Here is a 27,430-nt window from a genome sequence, read left to right as displayed (position 1 = left end):
TATAACCGAAACTATTACTCGGATCAACTTGAAAATTTAGAATAATATATTGGAGATGTTTAATAAGATAATAAAAAATCGATTTTTTGAAACCCGTAAACCCATGTAATCGCTTAAAAAAATCCCTTGTCTGGATCTAAAGCACAAAATACGAACTAAATCCCATTATCAAGACCGCATTTCGACATAGCTTATTTCCTACTGGGTGCTAATGTCACGCACATTCTTGTAGCATACTTTTAAGCGTTACATCACATACATACCAAAGCACTTAGCATACAAATGTATCGGTGCATATGTGTCAGAGAGTGTTGCTATTTTTGTTTAAGCTTAAAAGTTTGCGCTGTCTACGTGCCGACACACAGACTTTGGTTTGGGGATGATTTGGCATTTGGGCTCTGTGTGTAATTCAGGTTCAATATAAGCACCTGTATGTGACTGTAAAGTAAGTTACCTAAAAGTTGCAAGTTTAATAGCGTAAACTTTTTCTTCAAATTGGAGTTTAAATTTGCACTTTCTTTAACCTGAGTGACACTGACACCAAAGGTTGATGGCATTTGCTGCTGCTGTTTATCCATACATTACTGCTAGCTGACCATCACTATTTTATTTCCCCCAACGACTGCTCGTCTGTCCCACAAGCTAATGGCGCAAAATATTTCCCACCCATCGTTGAGCAAGCGAAACCATTGAAAGAGCTTGAGAGCTGGCTGTGCGCTATGTGACTACATAAATATTCGGCAGCCTGCATGGCTTGGCGCTTACGCTGATATGCGGTGCCTGATAAGCGACCAACTACTCAGTTGTTACTCAGCATTCGTTGGATGTGCATGTTAGTGCGCTTGGAAATCTTTGAGAGCATTGGAAATCACTCAGTTGAACATTGCAATTGAGCCAGAATTAATGTTTAATAGAAATATTGAGAGAAACGTTTTCTAAAAGTGAAATTAAGCCAAAACAAGTTTAAACAATTTTAGAAGCACAAAAAAAATTGTGACTTTGAAAATAAGTACAGAAAAAATTTAAAGAAAAAAAATATTTTGATGTAAAAAATAAAAAAAAATTAAATAATTTATAAAATAATATATCACGCATATTTTTTAAAAACTAACTAACTATTTTTGGATCAGCAAAACGTAACGTAACAACCACAGCATCACAGTGAAGGGTGAATTAAATAGAATTTCCTAAAACGCAATTACCGCAAATTTCTCGCGCCACAAAGTCAAATGAAATTGAACGCTTGAACGTTTTATTACATGCTCAGCTCAGTCGTGGAAGGATAATATCTAAATTTGAAAATCTCAATTCGAAATAAATTGTATTCAAACCAACAATAACAATAAATTTCAAATTAATTTATAATTAACACGCAATCGCCAAACTCCACTGCGCCATCTCATTAACGCATTTGCGTCTTCGAAATTTCTAAAAACCCAAATAACAAAGCATCAGCTCATTATGGAGAAACACGCAACTCCGAATCACGCTGCGGCTGGACAGCATCATCAGCATGCCCACCACCCGGACAAGATAAGCGTAAGTTTGTAGCACAAATATACCAAAAGTGATGGCTCTGCTCACGTCCCATGCAGTAAGCGTTTAGAAAATGCTCACATTTATCTGTCTACATACTCGCCCCTCTAAACCTACCAAATATCAAGTCTCGACCCACAGCCACCCGAACAAAACCCCCAAATCATCTGTTTGGCAAAGCGTTTAGTGTCCCACTACTTCAGTGGCGAGCTAAAATTATTTACATCGTTTTCTCACACACACCATCTCATCTTAGCACATTCACACACACATATGTATATATGTATGTCTAACTGTTCTATTTGCCGTTAGCAGGCACCTTCGCTTTGCTCAGTTCAGCATATCCTTTGTCGGCGTTTCATTACCTGCATAAAGTTGCCAATGGCTGTGGGCACTCTGAAAGGCGTTCAGTTCATGCAGCCACGCGCTTTAATGACTTAGCGCCCATATACATACGTACATATATACAAACATCGCGTAGATATTTGTATAGCCTACTGCTGTTTATAAACAATCTGATCTCCGTTCGCTAGCGTCTTTGCTTAATGCGCTCATTTATGAAATGGCTTTGGTTTTTTGCTGCATCAGGTCTTTTTTCGCCTGCTTTTCGTGTGTTTGTTTGCTTTAATAAATGGTTTGAAGATTTTCTCGTTTGTTGGCTGAAAAATGAAAGTAATTTTTTATTTCACATATTTAGGCATTGGCGATTTGCTGGTAGGCAAGCTGGTCTCTCTTTGGTCATTTCACTAAATTTGGCAACTTTTAGAAGATTGTGTATTGTATTAGTCAGTATTACATTTTCGTTATCTTAAGCTTAAATTGTAGCTCAAATTACTTCGAAAATTGAATTAAATGCTTAAAATTTGTCAAGAGTCTTGTTGCTTGATTTGATTCCCTCCCGAAAGTAGTAGTATAAAACAAGAAAAAAAAACGTTAACTTCTGCTTTTTGCATGATAGCTATATGAAATAGTTGTCTTATCTAAACAATTTCCGAGCAGATTGTAGCAATGTTTTGTGTAATATTATATGCAAAATTGTGTCAAAAAATCTTATCAAATGCAAAAGTTTTCCATATAAGGACTTGAGTTCGATCGGTTAGCTTGTATGACAGGTACATATATGCTATAGTGAACAATTTCTTCGGAGATTATTTGGTTGGCTTCAAGAATAATTGATGTCAAATTTCGTGAAGATACCTTTCTCAAATAAAAAGTTTTTCATTCAAAAACTTAATTTTGATCGTTTAGTTTCTATCGCAGCTATATGATGTAGTAGTTCGATAAATGAGCAGCTTTTTAGAGAAAAAAAAGCTTGTGAAATTTTTCAGCTTCATATCCCAAAAACTGGGACTAATTTGGGTATATAAATATGTTACACATTTCGTGGCAAACTTAATATGATCAGTTTAGGGTATTATCGGTTAGGATAATACCTACATGCGACCAAAATCTTAAGATGAGTGATAATTATTTATTTTATACAGGGGTTAGAGGCGTTTTTACCATAACTGCACGCAGGAATCGGGGATATTTATATTAGGATCCATTATCCGTTCAAAATCGACTTTCAGTTTTTTAACCAAAAAATCCGTTTTTTGACTAAATTTCAACACAACACAAAGCATCGGCAATTTTTATACTCTTGAAATCTGTTGCTACAGAGTGTAATAAATTCGTTCACCTAACCTAAAACTAATCGAAATAAGTTTATAAGGTTATATATATATATTAGATCAGGATGGCGAGACGAATTGAAGTCCGGCTGACTGTCAGTCTGTCCCTCCGTTCTTCCGTCCGTGCAAGCTGTAACTTGAGTCAAAATTGAGATATCTTAATAAAATTTGATATACATACGTGCTTCATAGTAAAATAAGAGTTCGCAGATGGGCGTAATCGGACCACTGCCACGTCCAGAAATCGCCATTAACCGAAAACCTATAAAGTGCCATAACTAAGCACTAATTAAGATATAAAACTCAAATCTGGCATAAGGTATCGCAGTAGCAAGGGGCATCTGTGGGCAAAAAAATTTTGGAAAAGTGGCCATGACCCCGCTCTCTAATAAGTTTCATGCACATATCTCTTAAATTACTAAAGTTACAACAACCAAATTCGCTCAGCGCAAATATTATACGAACTCCCACCAACAGTGTGTAAATGGATGAAATCGGAAGATAAACCCGCTCACTCTCCATACTCGTATAACGATACTGTTCAAAACTACAAAAAGCACAATAAATCAGTAACTAATTACGCCAGAATCACATATCTCGGGACCCGACCGACCGATTTCGACAAAATTTAGCGCGAGGCATTATTCTCATGTCAGAGTTACAGTACACAATATCAAGAAGTTATTAACATAACGGGATAAAATTCCCTTAAAAAAAAATTCTCATGTCAGAGTTACAGTACACAATATCAAGAAGTTATTAACATAACGGGATAAAATTCCCTTAAAAAACGCCACTTATGACCAACATTTGTCCAAACCCAATCAACTGTTCAAGCCCCCAAATACCGAAAATACTGCATCTATTGTTGATGGGATATGCAATTGAAACTGGCAATAGTATCTTTGTGTATCAAAAATGGGTGGCATCTGATCAATGCTTCCCTGAGTCCACAGATACATCTTCTTTGTTACTGACGTAGACACCACTTACGCGATTATAGCCGAGTTAACAACAGTGCGCCAGATGTTTCATCTTTTCGCTACGTGGCGCCAATTGGATATTCCAAGCGAAGCCAGGTCCTTCTCCACTTGGTCCTTCCAACGGAGTGGAGGTCTTCCTCTTCCTCTGCTTCCCCCGGCGGGTACTGCGTCGAATACTTTCAGAGCTAGAGTGTTTTCGTCCATCCGGACAACATGACCTAGCCAGCGTAGCCGCCGTCTTTTAATTCGCTGAACTATGTCAATGTCGTCTTATATCTCGTACAGCTCATCGTTTCATCGAATGCGATATTCGCCGTGGCCAACGCGCAAAGGACCATAAATATACATATACATACATACCTTACCATATATGTATAAAGATTTGCAAACATCCGGCTGACTTTATTTCATATGATTGGTGTTTGTTTGTGAGGTACTTCAAGTGTGGAAGAATACGAAGTTCTTTGATGCAGTTTTTACAAAATTTGGAATACCTAATCCGTCGACTGAAGTAAAAAAAGAAATGGAGTTAAAATAAAACTTTTCTATATAAAGGATGCTTCAGCTGTTAATTTCTTCTTTCAATTTTCGTTATTTTCTTGATTTAAATAAGATATCAGCGATATTTTGGTTAAAAATGAAATTACAACAATTTTACTTGGAATAAAACTACTCATTGCTTAACATTTATTTCCGGAGCGTCATCAAAAAAATTAAGAACAAATTGTTCTTCATGCCCCATATGAACTCTTTGCCACCATTACTGTAACTAATTATCGCCGACGTTCAACCAAAAAATGTGCTGGTCATTGAAGTTAACGTTTAAATGAAGCAGAATATGAAGGTCTATAAGAGATTCCTACGCAACGTAGTAACGCAATATTTTAATGATTTAGTCACAATTAGGTTATAATATTTAAAGAGCTACCGAAAAGTGCAAACACACACAAATTTACGCATAATTTACTAATTATTATGGTGTTTTGTCGCTATTTCGCAATATTTCATATTGCTAATGAAATGAAAAATGTTTGTCCACCTATTTATAGTATATCACTATGTGTGCTTCTAAGTAATTATTTTTCATAAATTGTTTCCGAAAGAACATGGCTTGTTCGTGTACATCAACACCCACTTTTCGCACACTCACTTTAGCGCTCCTACCTTAAATAACTACCGGCGTCCTTACAATTTTGTGTACGAAACCTGTCCCCTTCCCTAATTGGTCTACCGGCCTGTCAGCCAAAATCATTTATCATTGCCTGTCAAAGAGGCTTCAACACATTTATCATTGGAGGTATTAGTTATTTGTCGAATTTTCTGCGTGCTAACCTCACTTATCGACTTTTTGATTTGTAGAGGTTAAAGTTTCAGCTGGAGAAACAATCGTGGCTAGTAAGTGATATTAATAGAAAGCTGGCTAAATTCTACGCATTATGGCTTTTTCCAGAGCAAGTGGGAAGTACTTGGACTTCATTTCGCGGTGAAAACAGTAGAGTGTTTAAATAAAAAATATTAGAATCTTGTAATGTTAGTTAAAAATTTCTTCTTCTTCTTTATTGGCGTATACGTAGACGATTATAGCCGAGTTTACAATAGTGTGCCAGTCGTTTTTCCTTTTTGCTGTTTGGCGCTAATTGGAAATTCAAAGTGTAGCCAGGTCTTTCTTCCACTGGTCCACGTCCAGGCCAGGTCTTTCTTCATTTGGTATTTCCAACGGAGTGGAGGTCGTCCTCTTCCTCTGCTTTTCCCAGCGGGTACTGCGTCGAACAATCTCAGAGCTGGAGTCTTTTCATACATTCGGACGACATGACTTAACCAGCGTAGCCCCTGTCGTATCGTCGTATATTTCGTACAGTTTATCGTTCCATCGACTGCGGTATTCGCCGTTGCCAATAAATCTAATGCTGGTTCCAAGATAGACGAAACTATCTACACTTAGAAGTTTTGACTGTCAGCAGTGACGGGGGAACCAAGTCGGGAGAACGACGACTTCTTGTTTGATGGCAAGAGATATTTCGTTTCCATTTGCTTCTCTTCTTTATCCAATCTGGAGATCGGCGTACTCCAGCAGCTGTACACTCTTATAAAAGATAATACCTTCTCTATTTAGCTCCGAAGCTCGAATTATTTTCTCAAGGAGTAAATTGAAGAAGTCACACAATCGAACGGTTCGGAGAGGTTCTTCCCGATCCTAACGGAGTAGACGGGTAATTGCTATTCGAACTTCTACATGGTCGCCCAATGAAACGTCCGCTCCATCGTCATCCATTGGGGAATCAGGTTCACCATCCCCTTTTGTTGAGCTTTCACTAGCAGATTGGGTAAGTGTTCCCTCCATGTGGCTGTTGTGTGGTATAAGTTGTGTTAAGACTCTTACACTCAAATGTGTTCCAAAGAGCATCATACATCATCTTATTTTTCTTAAACCCTCCAACGAATCAAAAAACAATTGATATAATTATTTTTAGACTTGAAAGTCTGTATGCTGTCTTCAAAATTTACCAAAATGGAGTTATTCTGAAGCTAATTATGTACGAAAAGGTTTACTAAACAGTTTTGCTGCATTTTAAATGCTCTGATTCGCTATGTACATACCTACATATGTATGTACATACAAACATACAAATATTTTCTATATTTACATTGCTTTGCTCGAATTCGAGAAATAATAAATTTTATTGTTTCACAGCTTTTACACTTCATTGAATTCGTTTGCGTCATTAAGTTCATCAATTTAAATAAAATCGGACATTACATTAGTTTCAATTACATTTGTACAGAGTAATGTCCGTTGCGCATCATAATTTTGACATCCGCTCCATGTGAAGCAACCGAAGACAACAATAATCGAAAGCCATTTGCTTAAAATCATTTGCGCATCCCTTGGGTGGTGTCGGTAAGCTTCTGCTGTTATAAGCTTACACTCATTTTGCTTGAATTTCCTCTGATTTTGGCCAGCAACCATTTGGTTCTGTTTGCGACATTGGTCTTTCTCCCACCTCTAAACACATACATACATATAATAAATGCGCTTTGTTTAGCTCCAACGCAATTCTACGTAATTGTGCTCCAAGCGCACAAGCACACGTTGTTGTACAACATATATACACATATTATTTGTTGTCTAGTTTCTAGCTTAGGCACAATAATTTCTTGACTTCTCCGGCTTTATTTCGAAAGCGGTAGTCCTTCCTTCCTGTTTTCTTTTCAGGCGAGTATTGTTTACGCAGCAGCTTTCTGCCTAGCTTTATACAAATTATTATATCTGGAGGCTATCAATTCGACTTCTTCCCCATTCATGACCTTATAAAGTTAATATTATTGTTTTTGAACAGGATATGTATACATTTGTTGTTGTTTTTATTAGATTTGTTTGTTAATTTTGTGGCCAATGGTAGACGCAATATTGACTTGTATTGATTGCTTTATTTCCGATTCTCTAAAGCTCATAGCTGCTGAAATACGAACGGAGGTGTGCCTCTTGAATATATTAAGAGTGTTGGAAGAATGGCAGGAGAATAGTAGGAGTTTCTTGAAGAAAAATACTCTTTTAAATCTACATAATCTATTTATTTATCTATTTGTATATATTGAAAAGGTTTACTAAATTGCCGTAAACTTCTTAGGTTTGAATATAAAATAACGAGTTTTTCAATAAGAGCGCTACAAAAGTTTTTTAAATAAAACAAAAACGGTTTGGGATATCAATAAAATTCTTTATTTTCCTGAAATATGAAACTCGATTTTTTGGTATGGCCATCACGGGCATGCTTGCAGTAGTCCAGATGCTGAATCCTATTTTCGATACTGCTGCAATTTCACGTTCGATATTAGTATGAAGTTCATCAGTCGTGGCTGGCTTGTTGGCATAGACCATAGACTTGACATAACCCCACAGAAAATAGTCTAACGGCTTCAAATCGCATGACCGAGGTGGCATTGCGTGAGATAACATGTACCCCAAACTGGGTTTTCAATAAATCGGTTGCGACATTCGCTGTGTGGCTTGTGGCGCCGTCCTCTTGGAACCACATATTATCAAAGTTCGTATCATCCAATTCGAGCCAAAAATATTAGGTTATTATTAAGCGGTAGCGATTCCCATTCATAGTAACGTGCCGGTCTTAAACATGACGGAAGCAGTGCTGCCCAATGACGCATAAACCATAATTTTTTCGCGATACAATCGTGACTCATGGAGTACATATGGATTGCTGTCTGACCAATAACGCATATTTTGCTTATTGACGAAGCCATTCAGCCAGAAATGAGCCTCATCACTGAAGATTTTTCGATGAAAATTCGTAGACGTGTATGACGATTCTGGTGGTCAAGCGGCTTCTATTCTGGCGTCAATTTCTTCTTGTAAGGATGTAGGCCATGATCTTTTCGGAAAACGTCACAGAAGTGTCCAACGCTTGAGAAGGACGTGTGAGAGACTGATTTGGGTCGTCCTCAATTGATGCGCAAGCGGCAGCAATAGTATCTATACTACGGACACTTCTTTGACTCACTGACACGGTAGCATTTTATACTGTGCCTGTGGATTCAAATTTTTCCACTAGACGCTCAATTGTTGATTTGACAGGACGATTATGACGACCATAAATTGAAAGTAGCGCTCTTAACGTTGAGGCCACTGAATCTGAATTTCGGTAGTAAATTGAAATAATTTCGACTCGTTGCTGAATCGTATATCTTTGCATGATGAAATGGCGAACTGTACCGAAGAGAAATGTCAAAAGAAGTGGGCAAAAGTATGCTGTCGTTTGCTGTCCCTATTGGTCTACTTTTGAAAACCGCGTTATTACTGGCAGTACTTTCATAAAAGGAATCACAAAATGTAAACTTTTTGAGAGAATTGAAATGGTCACTTGTGGCGATGCGCAGATGGAAATCATGAAATATTTGTCAAGCAATGATCAAAGGAGCAAGATTGTTGGTAATAATGTAGTATATGTTTTACGCGATTTTGAAGTGTAATTTTCTTCACAAAAAAACTAACTAGTCATCCGATCATTGTCCGCATTCATCTATTGTATTACTTAATATTTTTTGTTTTTGGAATTAGGTATAATTGTGAGCAGAAAAATCTTGTTCACCTGGAGATCGGCTACGGGATCACAGAAATCCATAATTTTTCAAATTGAATCACAGATTATTTAAGTACATGAAATTCTGAGAATGTAAATTATTATTTTTTTTATTAAAAAATGTTGTTTTGCAAAAATTCAGTGAAAAACCAATTTTCTCACTTGCAGGGGAATATAGCCCCTTAAAGTAAAAAAGACAGTTTTTTTAACACATATAAAACAAGTAAGGAAGGGCTAAGTTCGGGTGTCACCGAACATTTTATACTCTCGCATGATAAAGTGATAATCGAGATTTCATTATACGTCATTTACATATTTTTCAAATACCGTATTTTCTTTAAGTTTTATTCCGCTATCATCATTGGTTCCTAATGTATATACTCGTATTATACAGAGAAGGCATCAGATGGAATTCCAAATAGCGTTATATTGGAAGAAGGCGTGGTTGTGAACCGATTTCACCCATATTTCGTACATGTCATCAGGGTGTTAAGAAAATATTATATACCGAATTTCATTGGAATCGGTCTAGTAGTTCCTGAGATATGGTTCTTCAATTTAAAAAAAAAGCCTCGGTGCAGCTTCCTTCTGCCATTTCTTCCGTAAAATTTAGTGTTTCTGACGTTTTTTGTTAGTCGGTTAACGCACTTTTGGTGATTTTGAACATAACCTTTGTATGGGAGGTGGGCGTGGTTATTATCCGATTTCTTCCATTTTTGAACTGTACATGGAAATGAAGGAAACGACTCTGTAGACTTTGGTTGACATAGCTATAGTAGTTTCCGAGAAATTTAGAAAAAACTTAGTAGGGGGCGGGGCCACCCCCACTTTTCCAAAAAAATTACGTCCAAATATGCCCCTCCCTAATGCGATCCTTTGTGCCAAATTTCACTTTAATATCTTTATTTATGGCTTAGTTATGACACTTTATAGGTTTTCGGTTTTCCCTATTTTGTGGGCGTGGCAGTGGGCCGATTTTGCCCATCTTCGAACTTAACCTTCTTATGGAACCAAGAAATACGTGTACTAAGTTTCATCATGATATCTCAATTTTTACTCAAGTTACAGCTTGCACGGACGGACGGACAGACAGACATCCGGATTTCAACTCTACTCGTCACCCTGATCACTTTGGTATATATAACCCTATATCTGACTCTTTTAGTTTTAGGACTTACAAACAACCGTTATGTGAACAAAACTATAATACTCTCCTTAGCAACATTGTTGCGAGAGTATAAAAAAATTTACATATACATAACGTCTATCCAACACAACACAATAATACATAACTGTGGCTATCGAAGTTGGTCAATCTTTCTTGTGGTTACAAGAATGAGGAATTGTCTAATCTATCTATCATAAATCGAAAAAGTTTGCAAACAACTTTATTACAGCATGCTTTCACCCAATAGTATGAAAAATACATTTACCAATGTACATATGTATAAATCATTCACCATATTATTGATGCTTAACATCCGTTATAGCTTTTGTATGATCCAATTTCTGTATTCTCTAAGCTGCATATGGGTATCAAATATTATTCTACGCCATTCAAATTGTATGTGGGATTAATAATGCTAATAACATTGACGAATTCTACACAACAGTGACAGTTATAGGCCCAGCTTCTGCTACTTTACAAAACTACCACAGAAATGTTGTTCTCATATTCAACAGTTTCTATTGTTTAAGTCAACAGTCTCCACTGTTTTAGTATACCCACTAAGAAACCAAAAAATTATTTCGAACTTTTCGATGCGCGAACATATAAATGCCTAATGTTTTCTACGAAAAATCGTTATCGAAGACAGAAACTGTGAACTAAACGCAAATGCAGTTACACGTAGCAAGCGCGAGCTCGCAAACTCGATTATGAACTGCTCCGGCGACAGTGAGATGTGTTTGTCCAAATGATTTCGCTGTGCATACTATGATAACGCAGAAGAAGATAGGGAGAGTGAAGAGTGTATCGAAAATGTCACACACGTTTATTAATAAAAAAATATTCTTGGTCTACGAAGCTTATGAAGAATACATATAAAAAGAAAATATTTTATGTACGACAGAGTGTCTGTGTGTGTAGACAAACATTTCAAGTATTCCTTTAATAATTCCGTGCTGTGGTGGGGCAATAAGAAACGTGACTATATTTTTAACTTAAATACAGATGTAAATCAAATAAAAATATATATATATATATAAGTATATATGTGCGTGTGTAAAACACATTTACATTCGATACTATATATTGACGCGTTGCACTTATGTATCTGAATGTGAAATTCTAGTTTGTGTGCGTGTTCACTGCGCCGATCGATATTTCCGTTAATAATAAACTTAATTTTTATATAGTGACAGTCACGATGCACAGATATTGTGTGAGTATGCCAATAATATGCCAGATATTTATAATATTTTTTATGATATATTAAAATAATACTTACAGGCACTCAAAGTGTAACCAATTAAAAAAGCCATGAATTCGGTTTGGAAAACTATTTTTATTTATTTTAAAGTACAAAATGTGTAAAAGTAATCATAAATTTAGGACCAATTCACTTTTGCTCGATTTGACCACCTTTTGCCTTAACTATGGTCTTGAGACGGTTAAAAAACGAATCGCAAGCTGCCCGAATATGACTTACCGGTATTTTGGCCCACTCACGGACAATGGCTTTCTACAGCACCTCGAGACTGGTGTGTTTTTTACTTCGGACTTTGCTCTCCAAAATGGCCCAGAGACATTAATCCATTGGATTCGCATCTGGTGAATTCGAGAGCCATAGTGTGGTCGTAATGAAGTTCGGAACGTTGTTTTTCAGCCATTCTTGGTTCACTCGCGCTTTGTGAGACGGTGCTGAGTCTTGTTGAAACGTTCATGGTTTGCGACCGAAATGTTTGTTTGCTCACGGCTTCAAAGCAGTCTCCAGAACACTTTCTCGATAATATGTCGCATTTACTTTGACGCCAGGCTCGATGAAAACAATTGGAGAGCGCCCATCTGCGGTGACAGCGGCCCAAACCATTATTTGTGGCTGGTGCTGCCTCCTGGTGGCCAACCGATGAACGGTCGGTCAAGTTAACCCTATCGTTTTGAGAGTTTACGAATTGCTCAATTGGAAAAATTTTTTCGCCAGCAAACACAATGTTTGGAATTTGACCGCTTTCGGCCAAGCGAAGCAACTGCTACGCTCTCTCAAGTCTTACTTGTTGCTGCTTCGGTGCTTCATGGGCCTTTTGGAACTTGTGCCAGCCAGGCTTGACCTTGAGCTCATATTTAAATATGCGTCGGAAACTGCGGTCGTATATTTTCAGTTTTTTAGCCATTTGACTGGCACTTCGCGGTGGATTTCGCTCAAGTCGCTTCTTCACTTTCCGAACCATCTTACGTGACATTGCAGTCTTTTGATGACCACCTCCATGGCGTTTTGCGATGCTACCAGTATCATTGTAATGAGTGATGGTGCGATAAGCAAAAACTTTATTTACATCCAGGTGTTTGAGCTCACGAACAATTGCTGGCTGTGATTTTCCAGCTAAATATAAAGCAATCACACTATTACGCTTGAATTCCATCACTGATCACTTTTTTTGCGTTCACTTTTGGCAAAACGCTTTTGTACATTTGTGAACAATACTCCGAACTGCCATTCAGCAAATTTATAAATAGCTGATTCCAGTGCGACAGCTGCATGAATGGTCTGAAGTGCGTTACACTTCGAGTGCCGGACCCTGTAGACATTGTTGATAGCATTATAATCCGTTGATAAATGGACTAATGTCCAAGTATTTCTTACAAAAATTATAATGATTTAAAATTTATCAACACAATATGATTTGATAATTTTGATGATACGTTTTATAGTAACTCTGGTCATTATTACAATATGTATGATGATAACTCTGATGCTATACTATTACGGGCAAAAAATAGTAAGACTTTGTTCATAATTTTAAAATTCTTAATTTATTCTTCAAAAACTATGTTGTCCCCCTCAAAGTAATCCCCCTTGGCCAAATTACACTTGTGCCAACATCCAACCCTCGAAACAGTCATTAAATACAATTTCCGGAGTAGCCTTCAATGCACGTAGCGATTCACTTTTAATGCCTTCCAATGACTCAAAACGGTTTCCACGGAGCGGTCGTTTGAGTTGGTTGATAGCCAAAAGTCACAATGAGCTAAATCATGCAAATATGGTGGTAACGGCATGATATTGGTTAAAAATTTGGCGAAAAACTCACGAAGAATCAATGCAGTATACGGCGGTGCATTATCGTGGTGCAAAAACCAAGAGATGTCGGCTCATAATTCCGGCCTCTTTCTACGAATCGCTTCGCGCAAATTCCGCATAATACTCAAATAGTATTCTTTGATGACAGTTTGGTCCGTGGGACACCTCGATTATCGATGAAAACAGTCAACATAACTTGGATTTTTGACCTGCTTTGACGTGAATTTTTTGGCTTCGGCTGACCGTTGTTACGATATTTTAGATCGAAAATTGTGATTATGCTTCATGACATCTTGGTAGTCTTAAAGCAACTTTTTACAGACGCTAATCGGGGTTTCAGTTTTCTTAGACCCAGGTGATCTTTCAAAATGATTTTAACTGTTTAACTCTGACTGTTAATGGTCGATTTTCAAGCACCAATTCCTTTATTTTATTGACGTGTTGAGCATCAATTGATGTTGGTGGCCGTGAGGTGGTGGGTAGGGCGTTGTCGACGAGTTCTCGACGCTCTTTTAATACATTGTACTAATCAAAAACACTTGTTTGCGACAAAAAATTATCACGACAAACAATTAGCACCGAAGGCATGTTCACCAGAAATTTTATTCCACACACAAAATTTAATGAAACTTCTTTGTTGATCGTCGAATGCACTTTATGTGCCTCAGAAAGACAAGCGAATACTAAACACTAATGAATATTTTGATGTGACATTTGGCTCATATGTCACTGACAGTCCTACCATCCCAGAAAAAACAATTGGGTTTTCGCGTAAAATTTAAATTGACTAGCTTACTATATTTTGCCCACAGTATACATGAAAAACAAGTTTCTTAGTTCCAATGGCGTATTCGATTACCAATCTGTTAACTATGAATGAGTCTACAACAGTCGGGTGAGTTGAGAAAATTATTACGGCCTGGCGAATGTCCATTTTATATTAGATAATATTTAAAAGCGTAGTAAAATAATTATTAGATTCTGATTCCAGAAAAAGAGATAGATTGGTAAACTATTTTATTACCTTTGAAGTTATATATACTCGTCTATTTTATTCACATACATCATATCATTTATCAAGATAAAATTAAATGCTGAAAAAATAATACAAAAAATGCAGAATTTGTTGTTTTTAAACTTAACAGATAAAAGGCGTAAACAAAATGGAATAAAAAGAGACATGTTTTCAAACACAAAATAAGAAAAAGTACAGCAAACAAATTCTTTACGGTTGCGAAAACAAAGTAAACGAAAGGCAATACCCAAAAACAAGACACCAAATGAGGCTAAAATAAATAATAAAGGAAACTAAATAAAAAGAGATAATAAAAATCGACTGTGAAATGCGCGCCATTGAATTGTAAAAAGGCAGTGTGAGCGGTGTGTAAGCTTAAAACATCCTTCATTGAGGTCAATGAGTGTAAAAGTAGGGAGAAAAGGTTTTAATAAAAGAATGAGGCAAGTCAACTGCACACTTTACGTACACACACACACATGTATGCGCATATATGTATGTAGTTTAACACTAAGTAAGGATTATCGTAACATGAACTCACTAACTATGTGTCTACATACTTACATATACTACATATGTAAGTATATCGGCAAAAATGCAGCTCACATAGTACTAAAAAATTTCACATATGTCTGCATGTATGTATGTGAGTGTGGGTATTCAACATATGTGTCTGATCGCTGCAAATGATGTGTACACCCAACGGCTAAAATCAGCAGCAACAAGCCGCAATGCCAGTCACAACATTGTATCGCACTCACATGATTGAATGTAAGTTATGTGAGAAGGCAACAGCTACACACATACAAGTATGTATATGCTCTTCTCGTCTAAGCAAGCTTATGCAGATGAGTCCTTTATTCACGAACCCCTCAGATGTATGTTTTTTAACCACAAATCTTGCCATGTCATTTGTTTGCCTGCCCTGATGTGTTGCTGTTCATTTTGCACAGAGAAGAAAAAGAAGAGGAAGAAGAGAAAAATATAACCGTAATGACTGACGCTTCGTTGCATGTATTTATTGTGTCGGCTGTTTTGCTTGTACTCTGTGTGCAAGTGAAAAGTGGGCGGGGAGGGCTGAAAAACATTAAGTAACCAAATAAATATACCAAATTAGTATGTCCATACTAGATATTAGGAATCTAAAGTATAGTATGAAGTTAATTATGTCTAAGGTTTTAAATAACTTTGACATTAAAACTTATTGTTGAAGAGAGATTAAAGAGCAAGGCTTCATTTTTTATATTTTTATTATATATGGCATAATTCCGATGACAGCTGTAAATAATAAATGTAAAAAAAATATTTTTTAATTATTTAATTTTTGTATTATTTTACAGTTCAAATATTTTTTCTGTTACAGCTTTCTAAGTTGTAGCCGCTCAGTTCAATTAGCCCCATCCGTTTATCTGTAAACACGTTTTGCTCGAAACCACATCTTTCTAATTTGCTTGATTCACAAATGAAAAAAAGAATCTTTATTTCCAAGTATCATTTTTCAAACACGCAAAATAAGTTCTTATAAATTTAATCCCTCGTATTAAATTTGTTTGCATATGGAATACTAAGTGCGATATGACGTATACGTAACATTTGAATGGAGTCTACCATTAAACTTTGGTGTTGTAAAATATTCTTTTACCATAAATATGAGTTACTACTGTGCAATTTATGCTTATATACATATATAAATTATAACAAACAATTTAAATAAAAAATTACATAAATAAATTTAATTAGAATATGCGAATTAATTTTGATGAATTTAAAACTCGAATTGTTTGTTTAATTTCATTTTATCTATGTATATTCGTGCACTACTTCACGGCATGTTACATTCGCACTGTGGTATGTAGTCTCAGGCGCAGCTTTTTCCAGACTTCCCTCGAGATGCTTCTATTTTCCGTCACGTTATACACATGTATATGTAAAGTCACACGAGTGACTTGTGGCATTCTATAGTATGCGTATGTCAATGAATATAAGCATTTTCAATTACACTCTTCAGCATGTATGAACATGTAAAGGGAATTAATTTTCCATTAACTAGTGTTATGCGAACAACGTTTCGAAGTTACTGACGCTTATATTTATACCCTGAACAGGGTATATTTAGTTTGTCACGAAGTTTGTAATACCCAGAAGGAAGCGTCGGAGACCCTATAAAGTATATATCGCCTCAGCTCGACATACTGATCATTTAGCATGTCGAGCTGAGTCGATTTAGCCATGTCCGTCTGTCTGTCCATCTGTCTGTATATATACGAACTAGTCCCTCAGTTTTTAAGATATCGTTTTGAAATTTTGAAAACGTAATTTTCTCTTCAAGAAGCTGCTCATTTGTCGGAACTGCCGATATCGGATCACTATAACATGTAGCTGCCATACAAACTGAACGATCGGAATCAAGTTCTTGTATGGAAAACTTTCACATTTGACAAGATATATTCACGAAATTTGGCATGGATTACTGTATAAGGTAACAATATAATCTCCCAAAAAATTATTCAGAACGGATTACTTAGCATATAGCTTCCATACAAACTGAAGACTTAGTTACTAACAGAAATGCACCTGTGAAGGGTGTTTAGCTTCGGTGCAACCGAAGTTAACGGTTTTTTCTTGTTTTAAATACTATGTATGTTGTACTAAAAAGTGGGTTTTATAGGATTACTCTTAAGTGGTTAATAAATTTCAACCATCAGATATTAAAATAACTGCAATTTTATATAAATTATCAATGCTTGATGCGATTAATGTCTAAAAGGTCTTAAATCGACCATATCAATACTTGGAGCATTTCTATTATATCTTATATCTTTAGCAGTTATCATTGTTAAACCTAATTTTAGCAAGGGACTACCACAAATTATCACGTGATATATTATATTTACAGCACGAACCTCTATTTTCATTAACATACAATTATGTATGTATTTTTTATATATTTATTTCATTTTTTTTCATGTAAGCAAAAGTTCCCATTATATTTTACATCTTTTGCGCTCATGAGCAACACCAGACTATACCGGTTTGCAACCGCATCGACATTTACATTTTCATATGCGCAAACCCATGAGAATCAGCTATACACATACATATACTAGATATACTTATTATATTATAGATGAGTGTTTTAATGGGATGTTAGCATCGAATTGCTGAATGGTTAATCTTAGTTGGAAGCTCGTGTGTATTTATAATGTGTGCAATTTTAGTAACTCAAGCGTGAATTCTCGGTGGATAAAAACTGAGCTAATGCATATATTTGTATATATATTAGCTATATATAAGTATATGTATGTATATATATATATATATTAGATATTTACATATATAGGTACGCATATGTATTAAGGTGGGTAAAAACAATCATTCGTATTGTACACCACGTCGTATGAGCAACACAGAATGCATAAATCACTTTTATCAATTCTCAGTAATAACTTAACTGCGTACTATATTACTTTTAAAGAAATTTTTTTGTGGAAAACTTTAATCTTACAAGATCAAAAAATTCTATTGCCAATATAAGCATACGATATTTACATATGTCAACAGATAAATATATAATTTATTTTTTAAACTGTAAATAAGGAGCTTGTTTACGTTGGATCCTTGTTTTTAGGGCAAAAACTGAAGATATTTGCAAACAGAAAACATGATTAACATCGAAAATAACGGACAACTTTGTACATACATATATACATATACGCAATTTGTCAGAAATACACTCCAAACATGTATACACTTATGAATTTCAATGGGTAAATTTTATATGTGTGTTGTATGTTTCTGCGCAAAACAAACTTTCGACCAAAAACAAATTAAATATTGTTTGCTAATAAAGCTAAATCTGCGGTCAAAAGTTTATAAATACACTTGTAAACAAAATGAAAAGCAATTAATTGAAGTCAGTGGTAGTGGTGTTAACCTAATAATATAATCTCATTTACGCGTTGCTGAATTTTTGTTTTGATAATTTTTTAAAATTTTTTACCGAAATAAACTTTTTAAATTTCAAAAATTTATATCACAAACAGAGATTAAATTTCAATTTCTTGTATACAAATTTATTTCATCGAATGTCATTGCAAAATCAACGATGAGTTTGCAAAACATGTCTTCGTTCGTATCTTCTGCAAGCATAAACGAATTTCTGTGCAAGTCTTTACGTCATTCCAAGCTGTGTTTCGGATGTTCTGCGAGTACATAACGAAATATATTCATTTTTAAATATGTTCATATGTATAAGATTATGGTATTTTATGAAAAAAAACTTTAGATCTATGTTGATAAAACAAAAGATCAGGAGCACCTTTTGAAGAAATTCTGGAAAAAAACTGAACAGGTTATATTGTAGCGTTGTTTACGCCAATAACACAGTACAACAGCTAATCTGGGGGGTGAGAAATTCCAAGTCAGGGTGATGGTACTAAAAAAGAAAAGAAAAAAAACTACGTTTTTGCCAAAATGTTACAACTAAGCGAAAAAACATATCACGATAAGAGGCTCTGTTTTGCACTTATGGACAAAACGCCAACTACTAATCCTTTACAGCAAAATTTTGATGATACTGAATTAACAAGTATAAAATACAAGTTTTAATAATCCCAAATATGTTCACATTGTAGTGTAATCTATGAATCTATGCCAAACTTTGTAAAAATATCTTGTCAAATAAAAATGTGTTCCCTACGAGGGAAGTTTGTCAGTTTGTAAGGAAGATATACGCTATAGTAATCCGATATCAGCGGTTCCGACAAATGAGCAGCTTCTTGCTGAGACAAATCTCTTTCTTAATTCTTCTTCTTTCTTTGCTCAGTACAGCTTTTATTTGTAGCAAATTATATTTAAATAAGTGAAATAATTTAAAATCTGCGTCATCTAGAACACATTATATTATAATAGCTGTCAGAAACATGTGTGCTGTCAAATTTCCAATGTCCATTCCGTTGTTTATATTTTGCTTACGACTGACATTGCAAGTACTTAGGCGTATTATCATATATTTTATTCTTACAGAGCTGTTAAAGTGATCCAAAGCTATGTTTGTCTCTTATTTAATTTAATTGTTGTTTTCATTTATATTTCCTATCTATTGTGCTGACACGGTTTAATTGATTTTCAATAAAAGTGTCAATGGCAGCAACAACACGGTGCAAACAAATTACAGCCCGAGTACGCTTGTAAACGTCAGCATGTCAGTCACTCGCGAAAACGCATTCTGTGACGTAATTGTTGCGCTTTGGAAAATGTGCGAAGCAAAAACAAAAGTAAATCGCTGTCAAACGCATTTGAAATGTGACCCGCACTTGACGCTAATTAAAGTGTTTTAACCACTAAAAATATCCATGGTTTGTGGCGATTCTTTCAAAACTTTGTATAACTGTGTTGTATGTCGTATATTTATGCGAGTAATGTACGCAATCAGCTAATTGGAACTATAAGCAAGGGTTTGAAATACTGTTGGCCTAATGGACATCGAGATTCAAGTTGTTATACTGTATCCATTTAGCAGCATTTTTCGTATTTTAACAAATCTTTCTTTATTTATTGGCATAGACACTGCTTACGCGGTTATAGCCGAGTTTACAACCACGCACCAGTCGTTCTTCTTTTTCCTATTTGGCCCCAATTGGCGGTTTCAAGTGTGGTGAGGCCCTTCTCCATCTGGTCTTTCCAACGGAGTGGAGGTCTTCCTCTTCCTCTGCTTGCCCCGGCGGGTACTGCATCGAATACTCTCAGAGCTGAAGTGTTTCCATCCATTGGAATGACATGATCTAGCCAGCGTATCCGCTGTCTCTTAATTCGCTGAACTATGTCAATGTCATCGTATAACTCGTACAGCACATCGTTCCATCGAATTCGATATTCGCCGTGGATAACGCGCAAAGGACCATAAATCCTCCGAAAAACCTTTATCTCGAAAACTCGTATCCTCGACTCAGCAAATGATGTCATCGTTAATGCCTCTGCACCATATACATAGCAGGACGGGAATAATGAGTGACTTATAGAGTTTTGTTTTTGTTCGTCGAGGGAGGACTTTACTTCTCAATTGCCTACTTAGTCCAAAGTAGCACCTGTTGACAAGAGATATTCTGCTTTGAATTTCGTGACTAACATTGTTGTTGGCGTTGATGCTGGCTCCTAATTAGACGAAATTTTCTACGACTTCGAAGTTATGACTGTCAACGTGACGTGGGTGTCTAGTCGCGATTGCGACGACTCTTTGTTTGATGACAGGAGATATTTGGTCTTGCTCTCGTTCACTAACAAACAAATTTGCTCCGCTTCCTTATTCAGTAGAACTAACGGCACGGTTGTTGAGGCCAATAAATAGAGTTAAGACATAGTCTGATAAAATGTAATTAGTACGTCACTCTAACCAGATCTAACTTTACTGATCAAGTTTGCTTTCAAGTTGTTTTTATTACTCATTTGCATAAAATAATAACCTAAAAGATCTTTTCCCCAATATTTGGGCATATACTATAAATATCTACCTCAGCATTTAAATATCTTATAGTTTGTAGATTTGTTCGCACATACCATAGCCTCGGCCACAACCAAAACCCTAAAGCGAGCAGTATCTTAGTGAATACTGAAAATGCTTTTAATTAATCCATTACAAAGATTTCATGGTGTATTGTAGCCATAATGTCGATTTAATTCAAACTGTGTTCTATACAAGTCGGCAGGAGTCGGCAGCGAAAGGCAAAAGGTATGTAAATATAAATTAGAAAATAATGCTCACAAACCTGTGTAACGGAAATCAGTGAAAATTCAGGGGAATCAGTTAACAAATTTAAACCATAAATTTGGTTCGATTGAAGTACCTTTGATGTTACCAAGCAAACAGTTATACAGTAAGGTATACCCTCAGCCACTTTCACTTACAGTACACGCTATTCATATACAGTTGTATATACACATATGTACATATGTATATAAAATGGCAGGTATCCTCCAGTGACTTGCGAAATTGCTTTTCACTTGCAAAACCCACATCTCTGCTCAAGTCTTTTGCTTTCTGTGTTCTGTTTGTTGGAAAATTTCGAATTCCACAGTATTGATTTATTTAACTTTGGCAAATAAAGCACAACGGAATAATGCAATAAAATATTTGCAACAAACATAAATAAATATATGTATGTATATAAAAGCTGGTGTACAGTTACGAGTATATATTGTTCGCTGTGTCTTTCAAATGTCGTCTCAAGCTATATATTTACTTTAGTTGGCACGTACACCTCTGGAGTACTTTTAAATGCAGACACGTGTTTGTACAAATATAGCAACACTTTTGTGGAATGCTATTTTAGCTGTATATTTTCAATCCATAACGTTAACCTATCAGCTCTAAGGCTATGCACATAGTGGTGCAGCGACTAATGCATTGATAAAGGTAAAGGAAAACGTGACGTTGACGCACCTTTATTCTTACTTGTGTTATGCGTATTTATGTTGGGTAACAAGTGCTGCTTTTGTGTGTTTTACTCTTTACTCGCTCATCGCATCACTATGCCAACAGCCTAGCTTGTGAAATGGAATGTTTTCAGCCTTTGTATTTCATTTTTGAATTCTATAAATGCCTTCTTTTCATTTAATTTACAACCTATAATGGGAGATTCGAGTAGAAGTACTTTTTTCAAGAGTCTTTTTTGACAGATCCCGCGTGAGACGTGTCAAGCTGTCATGTTATTTTTGTTTAGTATTGTTTGGCATTTCACCATGAAAAGGCTTAAGTATGAACAAAGTTTATAAATCGTTCAACTTTACTACGAAAATTCACGCTCTCTAAATAATGTGTTTCGCGCGCTTTTCTCAATTTTTTTTTCAACATAATCGGCCTACTGAGGGTACTATTCGCAACACCATCACCTATCTTAAGACCCAGCATTCATTATTGGATATCTTTCGACCAAATAGGTCACGTCCGCACGCAGTAAAGAAAAGATAGCAGACGTAGCTAGGTACGAAGATCGGGAAGAGTCGATTTTGGAGCCGTTCGCAGCAACTTGCACTGACCAATGAAACGATATGGCGAGATCTTAAATTGAAAGCGTCCAAAATACAGCTTGTGCTAGAACTGAAGCCGCTCGACCTTCCCAAACGACATCGCTTCGCTCTATGGACTTTTGAAAAGATCCGACGTTTTCATGACAAATTTTTTTCAGCGATGAGGCCCATTTCTGTCTCAATCGGTATGTAAACAAGCAAAATTGCCGCAGTTGGGACGAAGAGCAAGCTAAAGAGATTCAAGAGCTGCCATCTCATCCATAAAAAACAACGGTGTGGTGTGGTTTGTGGTCGGGTGGAATTATCGGTCTATACTTCTTCAAAAATGATGCTGGTGATAACGTAACCGCCAATCGCGCCATGATAACGGATATTTGATGCCTGAAATTAAAGTTCGTGATCTCAGCGATATTTGGTAACAACAAGACGGCGCTACTTCCCACATATTGCATCAAACAATGGATTTATTGAGAGAACACTTCGGTGAACAAATAATTTCACGTTTTGGGCCGGTCGATTGGCCTCAAAGAACGTGTGATATCACACCGTTAAACTTTTAGGTGTGGGGATATGTAAAGTCAAAAATCTATGCCGACTGTCTCGCTTCAATTTAGGCATTGGAGCAAAACATCACGCATGTCATTCGCTAGTTACCAGTCAAAATGCTCGAACGAGTCATAGAAAATCGGACTCAACGGATGAACCACCTGAGACATAGCCGTAGCTTATATTTGAAAGAGATAATCTTCAAAAAATAAATGCCAAAAAATATTTTTTCGAATGATAATAAACATTCACTATTAAATTTGAAGTTTCAGTATTTTTCTTTAAAAAAGTAGGGAACCTCAAATGGATCATACTTTATAAGTAGTTGTAGAGAAATAGAGACTAAAGTGAAGAAAACTGTAGATATCAAAATTTATACAATTGACTAATTTAATATATGAAATTAATAGAGTTACCCAAAAAGAAATGAAAAGTTTTGTAAGGGCAAATATATGCCGCATGTGGGTTTATACTTCGACATGATCTCCATCTTGAGTAGCACATTTACTGCAGTCTTTCAACGTACGTTTCGATTCTGGGTCGATAGGGTGAAGCTGCGAGGACTTCAAAACAAGCATTTTTGTCCATCTTAACCTACTCATTTGAGTGAAATCTTATCCCAAAGAGCCCTCTTTGAGTTTAGAAAAGAAGAAGTATTCGCAAATGTCCAAGCTCGTTGAAAAATGTCTTTAATTTTTTGATCATAAATATTACGAGCTGAATTTACAAATGCGGCACCTATTTGGTATAACTTGGACACACGCTCTCCTTCGAGTTGTCAACATTAACTAACTAACTAAATTTCATTTCTCTCTCTCTCTCAAACAGTTTTCTGATCTTATTGCCACTTGTAGCCTTTCTGCACCATTTATACCGGTACGCTTACGACGAATTTCGCCAAACCAGTACTTGATCATTGTTTATGTTGGAACAGATTTGCCGTAACACCTATCAACCCAATTCTTTGCATGGGCAGTGTTTTCCCCCAAGAGAAAGCAGATATTTATAAAAATACTAATGGAATATTTTTTTTTTATTTTCAAATTAAAGTTAGTTGTCTATATATTATAGGGGAAGGATAGATATTTGTTGTTAGTAGCGGAGTCTCACCAAGGGTCAACGACTTTTTGCAAAATAAAATATACATATTTGCCTACTTTTGACTACGTTTAAAACCAATTCGTTTATGCAAATGCCATCACTTTTGTTTGTTTTTACAATTCTGTTGCAAAATGTTAATATTCATAAACTTTATGAAGACAATTTGCATATCTAAGTCAAATGTTTGTGGTTGAAAGTTTTGGTTAATCAGCTTAAATATTTGGCAAGTGACGCTTAAGCTTGGTTAGACTAAGTGTGACAATAATAAACATATTTCCTTCGTGACCCCAAAATGGAAAACTTAATTTTAAATGATGAGGAAGGTGGCAAATTTATTAAATGCTCTGTACATTTGTCAAGAAATTTATGTCCATCTTTGGAGACAATTAAATTAACATTATTTTTTTTTTTTTTTAATAATTAGGTTAAGAAAAGAAAAAATATAGATTATTGTCATTTTTTTAATGACAAAGAAAATTGAAGCTTTAACAATAACTGCAGAAACATGTTTCTGTAAGAAAATTTTATGCAACTTAAATTTCTCGCATACATTTCGCATTTTTAGTATAAACATATTTAAATAAGCTTTATTACTCCTTTTAGAGCATTCAACTTCTCTTGCCTGCCTTTGGACAGTTGAAAGCGTGTTGCAAGATAGGCAATTAATGTTCAACATTCGTATGTTCTTGAAATTCAATATCTGCTACAAATAATTAATTGATTATTTATTCATATTATATATTATATATGTACATATATATTACATATTGTATATATACTGCTGATATGTTTTAGATATCGAGTAACTTACTTTTTTGGAAGAATAAAAGATAAAAACTATTGTAAAGATAAACCATGCGTCTATATACATTACTGTTTTCCTCGGGTAAAAAACAACGTTTTTTCAACAATTTTTTATCTCATATAAAAATTTAAATATTTTATCAGAATTTTTTATGGCTACAAACATACACTATTAACAAAGAAATTCTGAAATTTTTGAAAAAAAATTTTAACTCGGACATTGCGACGTCATTTTCTCTGACTCCTCGGAAAAAAGATGCGCCGCTTTGGCAGGATATTTCCTTACAGGATCATCTAAAGTGAAAAAGATCTGTGATTTAGTTAAAACCTTAACTTCGAACTTGGACGGAGGGAAAAAAACTAAGAATTTGATTTTTGGCAGACATTTTTATAAAGAAATTAAAATTTAAAAAAATCCTTCATCCAACTCTTTAAGAATTGTATCTCAAAGGCTTGTGTAAAATTTCATGAAGATCGGTTGAATAGTTCTCGAGAAATCTTGCTAACCGACTTCAGAAGCAGAGTTTCGAGAAAAACGTGTTTAAAGACGGCGCATTTAGCCTAACTAGCCTCCAGCGCACAAGTTCTCAAGTCTGCATATCCGAAACTAACACTCGGAACAACTTGAATATCAATATTCTAAAGGTGTTGTAGAATTTAATAAGACAAACAATTTTTTGAAAGCCGTAAACCCATGTAATCCCTTAAGCAACAGATATCCATTGCGTATGAACAACATTTAGTACGTTAGTCTGATAACTTCCGCTACAAAATATTACATGTGTCTATATATTTAAGAATATGCCTAATAATTAATTTTGCAACATAAATTTTAAAATCATACCATATTGAAAGAGACTTATAGGGAATGATATTTGCATTCTTTGCAACAATGAAATATATTCCATACATATGTATTTAGAAAGAAAACATTTTGTATGAATTTGGTCAAACAATTTCATGTTCCAAATTTCCTTCTCCCAACTCCAATCACAAGGCAGCGCAATTATAATTCCTTCAGCTACATGTTACTTGATTTCTTAAAGGCTAACTAAAAATTGCCTGCAAACTTATTTTGCTTCGTGTTCACACAACTCGTAGAATAGTTCATAGAAAAGTTGGGCAACACGTAGTCCACAGCTTCCCGGTTGGCCCCAGCACATAGTTTTTCAGTTTTGTTGCATTAGCTTGGCTTCAGCACACTGTCACGTATAAGGCTTCAATAAAAGTTTTTTCAACAAGACGAGGCGAAATCGAATGCGAACACGACTTTTCGCAAAAAAAAAGGCAAAAAACAGGAAGAAATTGCTACCAAAAACTTTGCCACAAATAGAATAACCTCGAAATAGAAAATCGAAAGTACAAACGTAATAAAAACAACAAAAAAAAAAAAACAAAATTCAAAATTCAAAAAGCAAAGAGAATATTTTGTATCCTTTTAGTTAGAATAGGTGTAGTTGGACTTCTTACATAAAACGCTTTGCGCTTGCTTTTTATGTAATGCTGCTGAAATGCGGTTTCCCACTGCGTTCAGATACAAAAATCCTTGCGAATTTGCTTTACTTCAGTGACTTCGCTTATGCATTCTTTCAATCTCCTCACTCAACCACATTACCGCTTTCTTATCCGCATTTATACACAGAGGGCATTAAAGGTCTCTGCCATTAGCATAAAATGCAAATTGTTGTGTATGAGTTAATACTCATAATGAGCTAATGAATGCCAGCACAGTTATAGACAAAAACAAAGCTTGAAACAACAAAGAAAGTCATTAGCGCCTACAATAACGGCAAAGCAGTGCGTAACAAAAATGACAGGAAATATATTATTATTTTCGGAATCAGCTGTACCATTTCTTGCTAAAGCTTGTTACGTTAGTATTAGCGAGAAGATAATACTAAAAGCTTATTAAATAATTGTGGAACTATAAAATGTGAGTTGGTTATGTCATTACTAAAGGATATTCTATAATTTAGAATGTTGGGTCATAACTATAAATATACATATGTATGTGGAAATAGGTAAATATAAATTTTTTTATTTCTACTTCTTAAGGTCGTTTGCCATATTTTTATATTATAACGGCTTAGATCTAATACTCTATTACAACTAACTCTATTTCTCTACTAAAGTAACGTTCCTCGTTAAAAAAAAACACCATTTTTTCAACATTTCTTTTTTCATATAAAACATGAAATATTTTATTAGAATTTTTTACTGTTACAAACATACACTACTAACAAAGAAAATATTTCTAATATTTTTGGAAGAAAATATATTAAGCTTGCCATTGCGACGCCATTTTCGGTGACTCCTCGGTAAAAAGATGCACCAACATTGGCAGGATTACTCCTTACAGAATCATCTCAAGTAAAAAAATACGTGTTTTAGTTAAAACCTTAACTTAGAA

The 27,430-nt window shown here is 35.4% G+C and overlaps 1 protein-coding gene across 8 annotated transcripts in view; it reads left to right on the top strand.

Moving 5' to 3' along the window:
• The window catches only part of LOC120772139 (uncharacterized protein ZK1073.1), a 62,418-nt gene that overhangs the window by 25,174 nt on the left and 9,814 nt on the right, over positions 1-27,430 (top strand). Inside the window, exon 1 of one of the 8 annotated variants that reach the window (XM_040100621.1) lies at positions 1,037-1,539. The exons of the other annotated variants lie outside the window; for them this stretch is intronic. Coding sequence (XP_039956555.1) covers positions 1,462-1,539 — 78 coding nt within the window. The 5' untranslated portion in view covers positions 1,037-1,461. Of the gene's footprint in view, positions 1-1,036; positions 1,540-27,430 lie in introns of those variants that run through there. 8 annotated transcript variants of the gene reach the window in all.

The sequence above is a fragment of the Bactrocera tryoni genome, chromosome 1 (assembly GCF_016617805.1).
Source record: "Bactrocera tryoni isolate S06 chromosome 1, CSIRO_BtryS06_freeze2, whole genome shotgun sequence".
NCBI classification, from domain to species: domain Eukaryota; kingdom Metazoa; phylum Arthropoda; class Insecta; order Diptera; family Tephritidae; genus Bactrocera; species Bactrocera tryoni.
The sequence above is the reverse complement of the archived record's forward strand: the minus strand, read 5'-3'. Positions and strand labels throughout refer to the sequence as shown.